This window comes from Thermomyces lanuginosus, assembly GCF_041956635.1.
Source record: "Thermomyces lanuginosus strain ATCC 200065 unplaced genomic scaffold VTN49scaffold_31, whole genome shotgun sequence".
NCBI classification, from domain to species: domain Eukaryota; kingdom Fungi; phylum Ascomycota; class Eurotiomycetes; order Eurotiales; family Trichocomaceae; genus Thermomyces; species Thermomyces lanuginosus.
In genome coordinates this window covers 1,288,828-1,306,119 of record NW_027192365.1, presented here as the reverse complement: position 1 = coordinate 1,306,119, position 17,292 = coordinate 1,288,828, and the positions used below count along the sequence as shown (strand labels likewise).

The window sequence follows — 17,292 nt, the reverse complement described above, 5'->3', positions numbered from 1 at the left end:
ACCCGGCGGCCGTGCATCGTCCCATAGGGCCACCACTGGGAATGCAATTCCCGCCAATTGCCGCGCTGTACCTATCAAGTCATTTCCCATCTCCAACGGCAAAATTATCATAACCTTCCTATAAATCTGCAGTCAAATCCTCCGAGGGGCGGGACAATGAGTGGTGACTGGTCGGCGACGGGAGGGCTTGGAAGCTGCGGCGGAGACACGAGCCATGCCAAGTACGGCTAGTCCCGATAATTCCCGCCAAGGCGCCAAGCCCCAGGATCCTAGCTGAATCTAGACGGGTCCTTTCCCGAACCTGGTTTAGCACGGGACTAGCGTCTCGGCACTTAGCGGAGGGAGGCACGGCGGAGCTAATCGCGCACCAAATCGGGTCAAGCGGCCGCCGGAGGGGATCAATCAAAATTACCCGCATGATTTCTCGCATAACGCGATAGCCGAAGCGGGGAGGGATTTTCTGACCTTCTGAATAAGTGAACCCTACAGCAGTTGAACAAGCTCAGCTTACCAACATCCAAGGCTTCGTAGATACTAGAGCAACTGGCGTTGCTCAAATCCCGCATGCAGGCTGCGCGGCTCTGACAATTTCTAGAACGGGCTCCCCGGACTCCAAAAGACGATTGAATCGAAATGCTGGCCGAGGCCGAGGCAATGGCCCCTTTGACCGACTAACTAGGATGATGATATGAGTACTTGCTCTTCCCCCCCCCTCTCCCCCTGCGTGAAATGTAGAATCAATACTAAAAATTATGGAAGCCGGACAACAAAACAAAAGGGAACGGGGAATCATGAAAGACTCACGCCGCTGGTGATCATTTCCTTTCCCTGTTGTGTCCCTTCTCTCCTTTGATTCCTTTATTTCCTTCTTCCTTTTCTTCCCTCTTGTTCGAGTGACTCGCAGAGTGCTCATTGACTTCCCTCTCGGTCCCCGCAGAACGAGACGCCCCCCCCCCCCCTCCCCTCTCTCTCTCCGGGCCCAGCATGAGCCTCGTGTATCCCTCCTCCTCAGCTACTCCCCGCCTCGACCCAAATGGCCTCTACATCCTCCTCAGTGACATTGGTGGCAATAACCGCTTTCACTGGGCGCTGTATCTCTCCCAGCCTGCACCCTCCATCGACGCGACTGAATCTGATGTTCCGTACGGAGATGAGCGGGCTCATCCTCAGACGCAGACTCAAACTCAAGACCAAACACAGCCAAGAAACCAAAATCCAGCCCATGCGCAAGCTCACAAAGGCACCATCTTCCACCTGCTCAGTGACCCCAACGACGACACCAGCTGGACGTACTCGGTCCTTCCTAACACACCCATCTCCAGTCTGGAGCGGCCGTTTCTCGTGGCGATGAAAATTGGCGACATTGATCCCGTCCTGCACGAGGCGCTGGCAGAGAGACTCGCCCAGATTGTGGAAGATCACCAGTACTACTCGGTGCGGTTTCGTGAGGGCATGACCAGCCGCGTGTGGATCAAGGAGGCCGTTTGGGCCCTTAACGAGGAGGGGTATATCAATCTGGTCCAGTCGGGAAGCAAGGAAGTCGTCGAGAAAATTGAGAACGAGGCCATGATGCTCGCTATGAGATGTAGCTACCGAAGCGAGCAGATGGTCCTCACAAGCTCATGGTGTGTTATTTGATCGGTTGGCACATCGCACCTCTGCAATCACCACAGTGCCTCTTGATGACAAAGATGCCCTCGATTTGCTAAAAGATGCCCGCATTGTCCCTCTGCTTTTTCATAGTGGCTTTTGCTCATGAATCAACGGCTTGTCCTGTTGTTGTGCTGTCTCGGGTCTATCGAGATTCTACTGACAATGTGTCAGGTTGGACCATTTCTTGGTCACTGGGTGTCGATGTTGTGTCGTCTTTGGTCGATGCACCCGTAGCTCAGTATGTCCATCCTATGGGAAAACGGACAGAACAGCCGTATCGAAGACAACAGCATCCGTGCAGCGATGCCCCGAGGGGGGATCCGAAAGGAGGGCATAGCTCGGAAAGATTGAACTTGCCAACACGCACATGCATTTTTTCATCATTCGGCGCTGGTGACTCCATTACTCTTCTCATGACTCAACTCCGACAGTTTGTGCTGTATCTATCTCCTTGGCTATAAATAATGTTGACTTGGTGATATACCCCAACCAATGCAACGTTGTGTGCAGTTCACAATGATGGAAATCCCAGCCGAGCTGAGGCCGGGATACAAGCCAATGGCCATGTAACCATAAAGTCGCATAACCAAACAGAATACGATCACTCCAGCTTACAGTGGTAGAGCGGTACTTTGGCGTGACAGAGGTGTACATCCTGGAAAGCTTTCAATTGAAGTTCGAGTACCGCTGTTGCGTTCCTGAGTCCCCATCCTTTGCAAGGTGATTGTCGTTGGGACTTGACCCACTCATCCCACTCATGCGGGACAGAGGGACCACCGCACATCGGTGAGTCGGTGAAGGTCCAATTCAATTGAGTCAACCCGCCGACCTGGTTCAGAAGGATTCATGAGTCAGAAACTCAAGCAAGGCAAAAAGCATAGCCCGGTGATGGCAAATCCTCTACATTGCTCATCTCAACAAAAAAAAAAAAAAAAAGGGTAGCTCGCAAGGGATCCCAGGCAGGAATCTCAAAACATGCAGGTACGAGCACCGAGCCTGCAGAACGAGGAAATAGAGAGACCTTTTCGGCGCTGCAAGGGGACAGATAAGTTTGCTTATTTAGATCAACGCTGTCAAGTATTTCACAGCATATGCAGGTGAACCTATCCAACTGTAGGGACGGAGTGAAAACCCGGCGCCAGCAGCGGGGACCAAAAAAAAACCCCCTTCCATCCAGACTACCAAGCCCTACCCTCTATATGCCGATTCCAAGAGAATTACCGCCACGAACAGATCCTTGATTCTGAATTTTTTTTTTTTTTGTTCGAATTCTTCAGATATCACCTTTACAAGTAAGCACGGTATATAAACTTTGAAGCCAAAGACGGGCAATAAAGAGATCGACATGGCTTAGGTTATCTTCTAGAATGCCGCTAGAAAAAAAAAACTCTGAGCTCTCTTTCGCCCCATGGACCACATTGCTTGTTGCCGAATCCTTCAGCGCAGGCGCAAAGAGAGACCAAAGCTTGAAGCTTCTTTACCAATGAGTGATTTAGTCGACTACAGGACCCTCAGGGTGTGAATATGATCCACACCTCCGTGACGAACCACCCGGATCCTCCGGAGGACCTACTTGCAAGAGTTGAACATTTTAAATGCCGCAGTGTTGAAGCGCGAAGGTGTAGAGCCAACTTAGGACGGAGAAGCTCGGGAGTTGGGTACGCTGGGCCCGACGCGAAGGATCGTTTGCTTGGCAAGAGCAGCCTAGCAGTGTTGTTGTTGAAGAGTTGGTGGGAGATATGTCCAGGTGAGGTACGTCATGACTACGAGTGTTGGAGTAAGCAACACATGGAATGGACTAGTTCGTACGGTCATGGATGTTGACAAATTGCTTTTCGATTCGATTCTAGATGTAGAACGACTCGGGCTCCGGCCCGGTTCGAGTACAGTGTTCTCGGATCGATATGCAAACAAACCCGCCCCATTGGATCCCGTCATCATGATCAAACCCGAACCATAAACCGTCCCAACCTGCAATGCGCCATCTGTACATGAGCTGTCTAAAATCCCATCACTTCACATGACATGAAAAATCCGTAACCCATCAACGTATGAGAAATGAGCGTAAGAAATGAACGAGCGGACTGCAGTCATAAATCATGCATCTACCAAAAAAAAAAAAAAAANAAAAAAAAAACGAAAAGACTCTCAGATCCAGTTGCCCGTAGCCAAGGGCCCCATGTGATCATCAAACACGCCTCCGTAGAGCCCTTCAATCTCGCAGAGATAGTCTTCCACGGAGTACTTCTTCAGACCTTTCTTAATCAGGATCTCCTCCTCTTCATCGAGGACCAGTGCCGTGCCACCGTAGTCTTCCGCCACCTCGTTCACCTTGTGCAACTCGCGGCCGAATGGGTGGTTGCTCGGGTTAAACATGTCTGGGCTCCGTCGCACGGACGGGGCCGTGTTCAACGATGTGGGCGGTGGTGACATGCGCGAGATGGACCGCTGCCGGGCGAGCTCTTGGTGAGATTTCTTCGTGTGAGACAAGGCTCGCTTGGGTACGGCGGGCGCGTCGCCGTTGCTCGACGAGGTCGACGAGCGGGGCGTGCTGGCGGCGCTGGCGGAGGTGGGGCTGGTGACGGTGGCCGAGCGCTTGGGAAAGTACCCGGGCGCGGGACGTGGCTCGGACGCAACGGGCGCGTCCTCGGGGGTCGTGATGGAGGTCGACGAAGACGACGTCGAAGTGGGAGAGGTATCACTCTCATCCGTCGTTCCGGATCGGAAGGAGGACGATGAGGTGATGGTCTTGAGATCCGGCGCATTGTATGCGACCATGTTGGTGGCCGAAATCAGTTCCATGGGCGCGGAGATCTGGCCGCGGCGAATGCTTCCGGACGAGAACTTCGCATGCGCATTGCCCTCCCGGTAGGGCATTGGCGCGGAGATGTCGGGCCGATTGCGCTTGGTGAGGGCGCGTCTGATGGTGCCAGCCATGGTGTCGGGATACGTGCACGTCAAGTGAGAGGATCGGGAGATGGAAACACTACGTGTTTCGCGAACCCTTGTCGAGCGGCGTCGAAATGCGGGATATTGCCTGCAATATTCCTGATATTCCGGACGCTGCCAAAGCGACTGAGGGGGCCGTCGTGTTCAAAAAGACCGTTGTGGGTAAAAGAGCGACCAGCCGATGCTGTTGCTAGAAAGCGAGAGTGCGATCAGTCACGATCCCGGGTCATCAGGCCATCTGACCGTGCGAGGGGAGAGTGAGAGTCCGAGGAATAAATGGGATTTCCCTTTCACCCATAGTGGCGCGAGCGTCTGTGATCCATGCCGATGATACACTGCGGTGGATTTTGATTAGGGCTCGGATCCAGGACGACCCACTGGCCTGCTGGGTCGACAAATGGGCTCGGCAGGGCAAGCGACTTTCTAGACTGGCAACATGCCAGGAACCATCCGCCTCCGTGGATGCTGACTGGCCAGACCTGTCTGCTCGCCAGGGCGGGGAGCTTCGGCGCGTTCGGCGGAGCGTTGGCCGCTGCGCTGGCCATTCTGTCCTTTGCTTCCTTTGGGCTTTTGCACCATGGCCAAACTTTCTGAGGGAGACTTAATTAAACCAAACCAAACTTTGTAATCGTTCGGCTCTTCTTCATCTAATCCTACCGTAACTAGAGAATTTTCGGTAACCCAGCAACCCTTTTTTTTTTTTTTTTTCTTTTTGCTTTTTTGCCGATTTTGACCGGCCGGGAATTTTCTTCCTCGCGCTCTGTGTTCGCCCGAGCCATGGGACGGTGAAATCATTTCCTCCTTGCCCTCCTCTGTTATTTCCCGTCTCTTTGCGCAATGGCCGTCATATTCCCTTCCCATTCCCTACTTCTTCCCGTAATAGGACAATAGGAGACTCCCCATCGCAGTCCTCGACCCCTGACAAGCCCCAGCGTGTAGCACCGTTGTCGCAGCCGAAAGACTTGTTTGGGACTAGCCCGATCCCGCCAATCACCGTGCCGCATGATACGCCTTGCTGCCAGATTATCTGCCTGACGCATGGCCAATCGAAATCCCGGATTAACCCAGCCAGCTTCCCCACCCACTCTTCACTTCCTCCTTCGCCTGCCATGTGGTGGGCATCAGCTGGAGCCAGCAACCAAAAGTCATGTGAGCCTAATTTGTCAGGCATCCAGAGATAGTCACTTCCAGTCTTCCGGATGCCACGGTGCCACCACCCCCATCGCTGCTGACCAGGCACGTCGGCCGTGATCGACTACGTGCCATGTCACCATGTGGCTACGCTGCAGGATGCCCATGGGGATCATGACTCTTCCCATCCTCCAGCGGTGTGGTTCACGGGTTCTGATGGTCGATTTGGGTTCCCCTATGCGGACGCCCGTGTCCATGTGACCGGTGTGGTACCTCATTTATTCGGAGGATTAATCGGCTTTGTTCCTGAACCCTCTTCATTTTACTTTTATTAACAATCCTCCGCATGGAGCAGACTGGTATCTCGATAGAGTATGACTCTGAGAGGCTTGTGGCAAATGCCCATACTCCTTCCCACTCACTTTCCGACTCACATCTTCCCGCTGCTGTGACAGGAATGGGTGGCAAGTAGCATAGATGGTTGAGATTCCAAAATGGGAGCAACATTCGTTGACGGTAGCATGGGAATGTCGGAACAATCTGGAGCGTTGCGGTGGTCTGCTGGTGACGGGTGATATTACCGTCGTGCGGAACTTCCCGCACCGTTGGGTGGAATGGCAATTGCACATTCCGGAGCTTTTGGAGCCTGGATCAGCCCATTTGGATAAATGTAAATGTGGGCAGGCAATATTTCCCGCCAGCATCGAAAAGCTCAACCCTTCCACCGCCCATGACAGCGATCGTTCTTGAAGCTTCGAAAGATAGTATATAGTATACTGCGATCCCCTGTCCAATATAAATTTACACCTTGACTAGGGTATAAACACCAGTCGACCGGATCACCATGGATATGGATGACTTCATTACCGTCGGCTATCCTTTCCGGTTCAGGCACAGTTTCAACAGAGATTTCACCGATTCGGTTATTCATGGAGGAGGAATCAGAGGATATTCTCGTCGATCCGCCCATGATCAATTGATTTTTTTGTCGTTTCCAAGCCGTTTTGAAGCCGAGGACTGCTTGGATGTCGTAATCATCCTCCCATTTTGGTAAAGCTGGCAGGAAGCACAGATGAGCGTGGCTCAGTTGGAAACTACCCATCACTGGAATCCAGCTTCAAGAAGACCAACAGGACGTTAAATGATTCAGAGATTTCCAGAACAGTCCATCGACCACTAGTACATTAGAACCATCGACCTAAACGTAGACTTAACTGCCAGGTTTGGACTTTGTTCGATGGCCATCCGCTTTAATGAGTTCAGTAATAGAGGCAAGACAGTAATCTAAGAAAGGACATCCAGAGGATTGCTATTTATTTTTCCCCTGTCTGCCAGGTTCCTTTGTTAGCCCTAACTTCTATCCGCCGACCCTGAATAGTAGGGCATATTGAATCATGTGATCAATATTTGAACCTCTGTTTGCTCTTCCACCTTTTTTCGCCGTTTGCTACTGCAACTTTCCTACATTCCTCGGCTAAGTTGTCGGATGAAAGGTCAAAACTTTGATATTTTAGCTGTTGTTTGAGCAAATATCCATCTTGTCCATCTACTCTCATCACTGGGGAATTACGAGTCCAACACTCGACCTAATGTCCATGATATCTCCCAGCTAACGTTCGTGGGAGATTGATAGCGACCGCCGAGTACTTCCCCAGGTTTCGCGGGATAAAATTTCTTGGAAGGGATAAGCTCCTCCTCGACGGATTTATCACTTGGGAGAAGCGGCCGTCAAAGTAATGCCAGAAGAGGCTTGTGGCAGATGCTCTACCTCCGACATTCCTTTCAAAGTCTGCATGGCCTGGTCTGATCACAGAGTAGGAGAGATCATCGTTGACATCTGAAGCACATGTGAGGAGCAAGGGCGCATGCAAATTCTATCGAAGAAGCGATTGTATCGGAGAAGGGATTGAGGAGGTAAGAGACAATATTTATCAATGGATGAATCCGGTTGAAAGAGCATTGTGTCTAGTCATCAGGGAGAATCAAACGGCAGCGGATTGGTTCTCCTATGTGTTCGTCTCCCGTTCTCCTGTCGACCCGGAAATGTAGGGCACACTCAATCACGTGACTGTACAGTACCTCGAGAAAGCCGGCAATTTGAGGTCCTAGTCCGATGAACGCTGTCCGCCCTGTAGATTAAAATTATTCTGGGATTTGTTACGTATTAGGAGGCATACACGCTCTTGGAAACACTGGTTAGGGTGGATCAAATTTGGGTATCTTTGAATTGTCATTTGTTTTGTCATGTGAACGTAGTAATCTAGTCCTCGTCCATCGATTCCCACCCCTGATCACCATCCCCGCCTTCCTCCTCCGGCTCCTCACCGTCGGACGAGTCACTACTATCGTCGTTGGCCTGAACCGTCCGCTCCTGAATGTTGGCTTCATCCGCCACCGCGGGGAGCCGGCTGGCGAACGTCCGTCGCACGGCCCCGTTCGTCGACGTGTCCCAGACCTGGACAACACCCTTGCTGCCCGCCACCGCCAGCCGGAAGCTGACCTCCGGGTCGGGAGCGAACGTCGCGGAAAAGATCTTGCCCACGTCCGGTTTTCGGGACACGATCATGCTGGGCTTGTCATCCTGGATGTTCCACAGCTTCACCTGCTTGTCGGTAGAACCCGTGACGATAAACCCGGGGATCACGGGGTTGATGTCGAACGCAGACACGGAGGAGTCGTGCGCCTGGAGCGTCCAGAGCGCCTTGCTGGCCGACGGTGTCGACGGTGCATTGCGTACATCGTATCGGTATACCATACCGTTGTCGGTGGTGACGTAGAAGAAGTTGGGATCGTGGACGTCCCAGCGCAGGTTCTCGACGTCCGACGACACAGCCCAACGCGCGCCCTGGGCCTCGGGCGCCCGCATGTCGGCCGCCACCACAGTACGGTCGTAGCTTCCGCTGAGCAACACCGTCGACTCTTTGGGATGCCAATCCAACGCGCAAACCTTGTCCGTGTGATGTGTGTAAGACTTGGCGCATTTAGTTGTGGTGAGATCCCACAGCTTGACGGTGCGATCGGCCGACGCCGACGCCAGAAGGTTGCGATGCTGTCGGTTGGCCGCGAGAGCAAGAACGGCATCAACGTGATAGTTGTCGTTGGCCTTTTTGCTGCTCTTTTTCTTCTTCTTCTTTTTATCTGACTTGCTGCTGCTTTCATTTTCGTTCTCCTCTCCGCCCTGGCCGAGGATGGCGTTCGGGTAGAGACAGTCCACGATGTCGAGATCCCAGATCTCGATGTCGGGCTCCATCGTGCCCACGGCGACAAAATTCCCGGTTTCTCGGCCCTCCGACCCTCGACCAACAGGAATATCGAGCCATTCGATACAAAGCGGGATCGCGGGGAGCATGATGTCGTGGTGCACGTAGAGATTATCCTCCGAGTCTTCGTATACGTAGACCTCGAGATGGGCAACTTCGTCTTCGACCTTGCCGGCGACTAAGAGGTTGTCTGTCGGCAGAATCTGAAGCTCTTCTCGCTCCTCGTCCTCTTCTTGGCCCTCGGGCAGCTCGAGATACGGGTCCTTCTCTCCGGGTTTGTAGTAGGCCAATGACTTGACGTTTCCAAAGAGTATCGATTTCCCGCCCTCTTCATCTTCGTCGTCGTCGTAGTGTTCCAGGTCGTATTCTTTCAAATCATCGTCGATTTCTCTGCCAATAAATCAGTATACTCGCTACCAAAAAAAAGTACCCTTTTCGATTTAAGAACGCACGTTGTCGTCTTGTCTTCCTTTCTCGTCTCGTCTGTCTTTTCATCCTCATCCATTGCATCGACATCCTCCTCTTCCTCTCTCTTTTCTTTTTGCTTTGCCTCATCCAAATCCTCTTGCGCTTCCTCTAGCTGCTGGCGCGCGAGTTTCGATATCCGCTCCATCTCCTCCTCATCAATCTCGTACTTGGTAGGGAATTGGGCGGCGACACCGCGCCGAATCCATGTTGTCGTCGTAATCATCGAAGACATGGTGAATTATTCAATGTTCGATTTTTCCCCTCAATCGATTTCGTTCGTACTCGAGTGTGGATAATGAAGCCTTTACGGCCAACTCAATAGCGAAGAAAAAAAAAACGGGTGGGCTAACAGTAGTCGCCGGGACTACGCCTCCCACGGGTATAACTCTCGCAAACTCACGTCAAAGACCGGCCACAGTCGCTGGTCCTTGACGTTGTGAATGCTGTTTAGGGCAATTTTTCTACATTTCATTCATTTTTTTTTTCGTGGTCTCCGCCCGGCAGAACTTGAGTTCTAGCTTCACCGCCTACTGTGCTTAGCATAGCCGCGGAGGATCATCAGTTGAGCATCTCATCACCTCTAAAGTCTATGTAAATCTTTCTAGCAGCGAATTGAACTAATTGAAATCTACGATTTTCGATTGGAGATATCAGGCAAAAATGCATTCCCATCTGCACAATCCTGAAAACGCCAGTATGTCTCCTGCGCGTGCCCATGGCCTCCTACCGAGAACTAATTGACACAACCAAGACTGCGAGGCCGTCATCAACGCCCTCGAGGAATGCCATGCGAGAGGTTTTCTCTGGAAAGCCCTGGGCCAATGTAACGACATTAAGCGCGAAGTGAATCGCTGCCTCGGCGCCGAGCGGCTCGAACGGATGAAGCGGAACCGGGAGAAGGCGCGCGAGAAGCGCAAGCGGATCGAGAAGATTTGGGCCGAAGAGAGACTGCGCATGCAGGGCATTGATCCGGAGTCGCAGAAGTCGGAGTAAATAATCCATGAGCATGTCGGTTGAAAAAGGGCATATTCTCTAGGCGTTGTGGCGGGTCGTCTGATCATGAATTGGGATTTTCAAAGGGTGGTAACTTGTACGAGTATGAGGATATGTATCTGCATTTCTTGATGGTCATCATAGATGATTCCACTCCAAAATGTACATAATCAAAACGTCCAAGCCTCTCAAACAGCCAACGCCATGAATGATGACATGCCAGAGATTGTAAGGTACAGGTAGTTACCCTTCACTTTGATCATCGCCTTTATCATTCGAAGCCTCGGCCGTAGCGGGTTCAGCGGGCTCTGCCTCCACCGTTTGCCCTGCTGCCTTGGCACTCTTATGATGCTTCCTCTTCCGCTTTGATTTCTTCTTTTCTCCCGCTTCTCCTTCAGCCTTTTGTTGTTCCTCCTCTTTCCGCTTCTTTCCCTGATCCTCCGGCCTCTGCTTTTCCCGCTTCTTGGGCTTCTTCACGCTCAGCGGATTTGGCCCTTTCGCCTTCTTCAATTTCCGCGGATCAACCGTCGGCTCCAGCTCCTTCTTTAGCTCCTCCTCCTCCCGTTTCCGCTTGATACCAGCAACGATGGACGCAACGTCTTCTATGCCGGTCTTGAACTTGTTCTTCTCGACTCCCAACCGAACTTTTTCCGAGGGCTCACTGAACGGTTCGAGAATCATGACAGATCGCTTGACGTAGATGATCGGCACGCCGGGGATCGCGCGCGCGCCGGCGCGCAGCGCCTGAGCTTTTTTGGTCGCTTCTCGCAGCTCGGCCTCCAGGCGTTTACGTTTGCGTGGATCGGCGAGTTCTTCCGCGGAATGGGTCTTTTCTAGAGCTAGCGGCTCAGCCGTCGCGAGCATGTAGTGTTCTTTGTTGCGCATGGTTTCCTTGCTGGGACAAAGGAGGGAAAGGAGGCACTCGACCTCGTCGATAGGAGTGTTTTCCTTGTTATGCGAGCAGTGCCGCAGCGGTAGGACTGTCGGAGGAGGCAGATGTTGCGGGCGGATAGGGTTGTTTGTCTTTGGATTGATCGGTTGCGATGCCATGATTCGCGCGAGGGAACATTTCGAAAGCACTGGTATCACAAAGAACCTCGGGTTAGGGACACGCGGCAACGCGCTTACGGTGGCCGGGAACACATACGCGGCTTGACCTTTCCATGCAGCGTTCGCTCCAGCGAGGGAATCAAGTCCATCTTGAATTGATGTACTGCGCGTAGGAAATTCGAGTCCACTTTTCATCAACGAAAGAAAAAAAAAAAAAAAGTTAAGCTAAGGTACTTGCCGCAAAATCACTCTCAATGCGACACATACCGAGCACCTGATATGGCTCGCGGAATCCAAAAGTGAGTTCATATTGGTGTATGAGCTTCCGGTACTTTTTTGAACGTTTGGCCCTAGGCATCTTGGTTGACTTTGGCGACGGTGTTGACGGTATTTCTCTCTGGCTGCTGCGAAAAGACGTCAAGGTCTCGAAACTTTTCTGGCCGATACCGATTGTAGGGCTGGTCTAACTCGATTGGGTTAGATTGGCTCTATGAGGAATATCTGGTCCGTGCGCAGACTCCACTCTGTCATCCCCACCAGTTTAATCACGTGACATATATATCAGAAACCCTCTGAAGCAGGGGTGCTTCCAGAACTGATCCCAAAGAACTTTGATAAGGAAAAATTAAGCTCTTATTGACGTCAATGAATGCTATGTACAGTGAGGAAGTCTACCTGCATGTTTAATACAACAAGTGAAATTTTAAAGCGATCGTCTTTGAGTGTTTCGAATGTTTTATGCAAAAATGCCGATCGATGAAATGCCGCTGCTGGAGGACACTAATCCCATCGCTTGCACCGTCCGAGGACGACACTGATGTCATCCATTTTTCCTTAAGAACCCATCAGCAAAAGACTGTCCCTTTGGTCAATTCAGGGTACTTACCGCCCTCAATAGTCAAGCCTTCATCAATGGCCTTTTCCATATACGGGCTCTCCGCAAAAGGATCCTGCGCGATACTCAGCGCAGCATTCAAGAGACGCTGGGCGGCATAGACCATGCAGCCGTGGGACTCCTTGAGTTCAGGGTCCCGAACGTCGCCTGCGTCCCACTTGTCAAGGCTCTCGAGGACATTCGTCAACACTTCTTGTTCCCACAGATTGTCCGTGACACCGTCAGACACGGCCACCACGAGGTCGTCTTCTTCCAAGTCGACCTTGCTGAGCACCGCGTCGTTCCGCGGTTCGTCAACACTGTTGGTGCCCAGCTGCATCGGACAGTCGAACCAATGCCACTGCTCTTTCGTCCGGAACACAATTGTCTTCTCTCGTGGCCGGATGACTAGAATCTTGCAGTCTCCGATGTTTGTCACATAGAGAACTGGCCGCGCATCGGCCCTGGGGCTGTGTAGGAGAGCCGTCACGGAGGTCGTCGTTCCCAACCACTGACCCGTCGCTTTGACGGTCTCCTCAAATGCGTGTTGAAGGAACCCCACGGTGTCTGGTTCCGAAGCTTCCGTAGCGTTGCGCTCGCACTCGAGCGCCCAAAAGTGTAGTATCAATCGAGACCATAAGCTGCAATCCGTCTTCGGTCAGTCACTTCGTGGGAGAAAGTATTGAACGCCGGCCCTACGCAGCATGTCCTTGCGGTTTGGTCGCCCACGCGCCCACCCCGTCATTCACCCCAACGAAAATCTCCGACGCCAGAACCGCGTCATCTCCATTCGTTAGCCCCCGTATCAGCTCCCCGCCGACCGAGGGTCTCCGGTCCTGGCTCTGATAATGCGTCGTCAAGGGATCGGAAAACGACGTCGACGGCGGGGAAACGAACGGCGGCGGAAAAGGTCGCGATGGACGTTTGGGCCGGAACGCGTATCCCGTTTCCAGCCGAAAGGGGGTTTTGGTGCGATACAGCGCTGACGTTTTTGGCCGGGGGGTGACTGTGCCGTACTTAGATCGGCCGACAACGTAATTGCGGCGCTGAATCGACGCTGGTAATGACGAGAGAAATGGTGCGGATAATGTCACCCGTCGTTGGATTGGGGACAGCGACTTAACGACCGCATTTGGAGCTAAGGAGAAGGCAATCGACGCGATCATGCCCACTCAGATGTGCACCAGGCAGGCGCACAGGACTGGTGATTATCATTTCATAATAGGGACGGATATGGCTAAAGTCAAAAGTCCTGATAAGGTCATCAGACTTGAGAGCAACGGAATGGACAAGGTGCTGGGCACATGTTTGTTTGCTAGGCCGAAATTTGCCTGAATTGGTCCAGTTGAGGCTCGATTATGTAAGCGCTTTCGATTTTCGATTTGAATTCCGAGACTTCGACATCACAACCATAAACCATCCCAGAATCCTAGGATTTCTAGGATCATACTATACTGCATGATAACGTATACATAAAGCATGCCTGAGAGCCTCGTTATCCCATCGTAAACCCATCAGATGCCGTGTCCTTGTGCACAATCTATTATCCTCAGACCGGACCCATCCTAACGCCGAACCAGCCAAATCATCCATCCGTCACAGTCCTTGAACGCCGTCCTGGGAGAAATCAGATCACTTTACCATAAAAAGCCTGGTGCAGCATGTCCACGTCGACAAATCGCAGTCCGCTCATTGGTTCATGCTCTTGTTCCGCACTTCGTTTCATGGCTCCTAGGGCCTCCTCGATGATGGCGCCAACGAGCTTTGAGTACGCCTGGTAGTTCAGGCTCGGGGCCAGGCTCTGGCTCATCAATCCGCGCAGCCAGCGAGAAGCGCAGGGGCACTTGCGTTCGGGAAAGTTGGTGCAGTTGTCGGCGCACGAACAGGTGCTGACGCAGACACACTTTTGCTCCTGCACGTAATGCAGCACGTTGAAATTGTCTTCGTCACGGCGGACCTGTCCGATGGTCTTGCCTTCCAGCTTGGCGAGTGTTTGTGCGCGGTGAGCTTTGATGATGCCTCGTTCCCAGATGGCTGCTCCCACCGTTTCAGGTCCCACGAAGAGCAGGTTCACTTCTGGTACATCTACCTGACCGCCAACGGAATTGAAATAGTCTGCCAGGGATTGCAGGTCCTGCTCAGAATACTTTCCAGCTTCGATGTCCTGCTGGAAGGCAAAGAACCAGTCTCCCGTGCCGACGATGTAGGAGACACCTGAGCCAGTACCGTGGCCATTGGCTCGCATGCTAGCACTTGCACCATGGTTGATGCTGTTGGTGCTGGTTTTGATATTGCCGTTGGCACTCGCACCGTTGGCAACAACCTCCATTGCAGCGTGATGCTCTCTCAACGTTGCTTGATACTCTTGCAGGTCCATAGAAACTTCCATGGCTCGGGAAGGAACTGCCTCTCCGAGAGATTTATAAATGAGTATTCGTTGCACGAAACGTTTGCAAGAACAGTCACTTACGAGAGTCTGAAGGAGACACATTGATGGGCCTGCTAATAGGCGGGAAAGGAAATCTTCGGTGACCTTTCTCACGGTTCCGCCTGTTGCGGAACGCTGCCAACATGGGACGATAAAAGGCGTCTACCCGTGGCATCCTGGTGCTTAAAGAAGAGTCTTTTGTTGAGGTGCAAGCCGTGTCGCACGCACGAAGAAGACCTGGGCAGTGTAGTGATAAGAGATGAGAAGGTGTGTGTAGGACCACTGAGTGTCCAAGGTGGGAGGAATTTTTGCATTTTGCCCAGGGAAGTCAAGAGGAATTGGCGAGGCAGGATGGGTTTTCACACGCAGTCACTGTTTTCCACTACTGAACAGAGACGAAACACGAAGTCAGTACTGTCCCCGTTAGTGTGTGACGCTTAGACCATAATGATTGGTATCAGTGGTTCACAGAATTGCAAAATTGCCATTCTGGATTGGATTAGTTTTGTCCTTACTAACATGACATTCATCTTATCATTAGACCAAGCATGCAATTCGTGAAATCAAAGTGAGTGGCAGAAAGGAGTGTTCTGGGACTTGAAGACACTCTCAATCCATATCATCGTCCACCTCAATCTGGTCGATATCCGACTCGGTTGGACTATGTTGCGGCAGGATCAAATGTGGGATGCGCCAGATCTTTTCATTCGCTCTGGCGACCAATGCGGAGTCGATATTACGGCACTGATAAAAGGAAAGAGACTGCACTGGTCAGCCGCACTATCCAGATACTCTGGGGAACAGACGCAACCTACTCTGAGCGACTTGAGGTTCTTCACCCAATTCAGGCCAATATCAAGCATGCCATCTTCGCTCATGGTAACATCTCGGGGATCAAGGGTGGATATTCCATCGCAATTCTCCAACCACAAGACTTCCAAGTTCCTTCCAGGAACGGTATCGATATCATCGAACCGTTTCTCCCCTCTCTCATCCATGGCGCGGTCGAGACCGCCCAGCCAATTGACAAAAGAGGGCTGGACAGCACCACAGGTCCTCAGTTTGAGCACCTTGAGGCTGCGATTCTGCCTGACCAGAATCCGGAGCTGCCACGCGGAGATGCCGGCACGTTCTAGGGTCAGGCTCCGCAGATTGCAAAGCCCTCCCATGCTCTTGCCTGGAATCCCTGCTCGAATCAGCGCGGACCAGGCCGCGCTGGTCGGGGCGGGTCGCAGCCAGTATGTGTGCGTGAGGGTGTCGGTCCGAACATATGGATGCTCGAAGCAGAGCGCGAGATGCTGCAGCTTGGGCCCACAGAAGTTCACCAAGGCGTTGGCGCCGTGGACCGCAAGGTCATATGCCATGAAGCGCAGATCGATCAGAGACCTGCCATACCGGCGAAGCACGCGGGCAAGGACGTCATTCTGGGCATGAATCGTGCTCTCCAGCGGTGGGCATGGCAAAAGGTCACGCCCGGGGGACATTGGCGGCAGCCGCTCATGGCCCCGCTTTGTCGGCGTTGTCGGTGGCGAGGGGCTTCGTGTTGTAGGAGTAGAAGGTGGTGAGTCATTTGATTCAGTTTCTTTATTATTGTTGCGCGTGTAACGTGGTTGCAAGATGACGGGGGCACAGTGTGCCTTGGAGTTCTTGCCGAGGAACGCCAGGGTGGCATGGATGCGCTTCTGGAAGACGCCCAGATGTAGTCTTCGCATGCACAGCACGTGGCATGCAAAGTTCCTTCGAGACGTTGCCCCAAAGGCAATCAGTGATGGGAGCGGCAGCTCCGACAGGATCATCAAGAGGACTTCAACGGGCAGCAGGTCGAAGCCATTCGCCATGGTGACATCGCATGCGAGCGGCTAACCCTAGACCTTGACAACATGTAGAAGAGTAAGACGGGACTACTCGACAAGACGGGACGATGGCTGTTTCTCTATGCCGGGATCGACGGGTTTATCTCTGTTCTTCTCTCTGTCACGAGAAATACTGCGTAGAATGTTGTCATGATCAAGAAAAGACGTCACGTTAGGAAGAATGGAAGAGAAGAGAAAAACCGGAAAAAGAAAAGAAAGAGAGAGACCAAGAAAAAGCAAAAACCAAATACGAGACAAAGAGACCAGGGGTGCTTGCATAGCTAATAGGCGCCATACACGCGGTGAGGTCTTGCCAGTGGCTGATCCTCCCCGGAATGCCAGGGATGTGCATTGGGTGACCTGTAGCCATGGCTCTGGGACATGGCCAGCATGCCGGTCACGGGTGCCACGTTAGGGCCCAGGCCCTAGGCGGCCTCCTTTGGGAAGATTTTTGTGGCCCGACGGAGCTACGTGTTCGGGCATGTCCGCTGTCAGTAAGGTGCTAAGGTTAGATTTTTTTTTCTTTTTTTTTTTTTTTTTTTTTTNTTTTTTTTTTTATTTTTTTTACGGAGGAATTCGAGATCTCCGCCCTGCTCTGTCTCGCAGATCAATAGAGTTTCTCCGCGAGGCTTA

At 52.3% G+C, this 17,292-nt stretch overlaps 8 protein-coding genes across 8 annotated transcripts; 2 read left to right on the top strand and 6 right to left on the bottom strand.

Annotated features, from left to right (window-relative positions):
* Nucleotides 1-984: 984 nt before the first annotated feature.
* Nucleotides 985-1,638, top strand: VTN49DRAFT_4528 (uncharacterized protein; the record flags this gene model as incomplete). Its single annotated transcript, XM_069412484.1, has 1 exon — nt 985-1,638. One exon carries the CDS (start codon nt 985-987, stop codon nt 1,636-1,638), a length of 654 nt encoding a protein of 217 aa, XP_069267723.1.
* Nucleotides 1,639-3,801: 2,163 nt separating this feature from the next.
* On the bottom strand, nt 3,802-4,590 carry VTN49DRAFT_4527 (uncharacterized protein; the record flags this gene model as incomplete). The annotated part of the gene is made up of 1 exon (XM_069412483.1): nt 3,802-4,590. One exon carries the CDS (start codon nt 4,588-4,590, stop codon nt 3,802-3,804), a length of 789 nt encoding a protein of 262 aa, XP_069267722.1.
* A 3,403-nt stretch (nt 4,591-7,993) lies between these two features.
* Nucleotides 7,994-9,693, bottom strand: VTN49DRAFT_4526 (uncharacterized protein; the record flags this gene model as incomplete). The annotated part of the gene is made up of 2 exons (XM_069412482.1): nt 7,994-9,383; nt 9,446-9,693. The coding sequence occupies 2 exons, from the start codon at nt 9,691-9,693 to the stop codon at nt 7,994-7,996; spliced, it is 1,638 nt and encodes a 545-aa protein (XP_069267721.1).
* A 428-nt stretch (nt 9,694-10,121) lies between these two features.
* On the top strand, nt 10,122-10,454 carry VTN49DRAFT_4525 (uncharacterized protein; the record flags this gene model as incomplete). Its single annotated transcript, XM_069412481.1, has 2 exons — nt 10,122-10,155; nt 10,213-10,454. 2 exons carry the CDS (start codon nt 10,122-10,124, stop codon nt 10,452-10,454), a joined length of 276 nt encoding a protein of 91 aa, XP_069267720.1.
* Nucleotides 10,455-10,697: 243 nt separating this feature from the next.
* VTN49DRAFT_4524 (uncharacterized protein) lies at nt 10,698-11,862 on the bottom strand (the record flags this gene model as incomplete). The annotated part of the gene is made up of 3 exons (XM_069412480.1): nt 10,698-11,533; nt 11,602-11,691; nt 11,772-11,862. The coding sequence occupies 3 exons, from the start codon at nt 11,860-11,862 to the stop codon at nt 10,698-10,700; spliced, it is 1,017 nt and encodes a 338-aa protein (XP_069267719.1).
* Nucleotides 11,863-12,284: 422 nt separating this feature from the next.
* On the bottom strand, nt 12,285-13,544 carry VTN49DRAFT_4523 (uncharacterized protein; the record flags this gene model as incomplete). Its single annotated transcript, XM_069412479.1, has 3 exons — nt 12,285-12,337; nt 12,391-13,019; nt 13,078-13,544. The coding sequence occupies 3 exons, from the start codon at nt 13,542-13,544 to the stop codon at nt 12,285-12,287; spliced, it is 1,149 nt and encodes a 382-aa protein (XP_069267718.1).
* Nucleotides 13,545-14,005: 461 nt separating this feature from the next.
* On the bottom strand, nt 14,006-14,981 carry VTN49DRAFT_4522 (uncharacterized protein; the record flags this gene model as incomplete). Its single annotated transcript, XM_069412478.1, has 2 exons — nt 14,006-14,781; nt 14,849-14,981. The coding sequence occupies 2 exons, from the start codon at nt 14,979-14,981 to the stop codon at nt 14,006-14,008; spliced, it is 909 nt and encodes a 302-aa protein (XP_069267717.1).
* Nucleotides 14,982-15,415: 434 nt separating this feature from the next.
* VTN49DRAFT_4521 (uncharacterized protein) lies at nt 15,416-16,644 on the bottom strand (the record flags this gene model as incomplete). The annotated part of the gene is made up of 2 exons (XM_069412477.1): nt 15,416-15,568; nt 15,622-16,644. The coding sequence occupies 2 exons, from the start codon at nt 16,642-16,644 to the stop codon at nt 15,416-15,418; spliced, it is 1,176 nt and encodes a 391-aa protein (XP_069267716.1).
* Nucleotides 16,645-17,292: the final 648 nt, after the last annotated feature.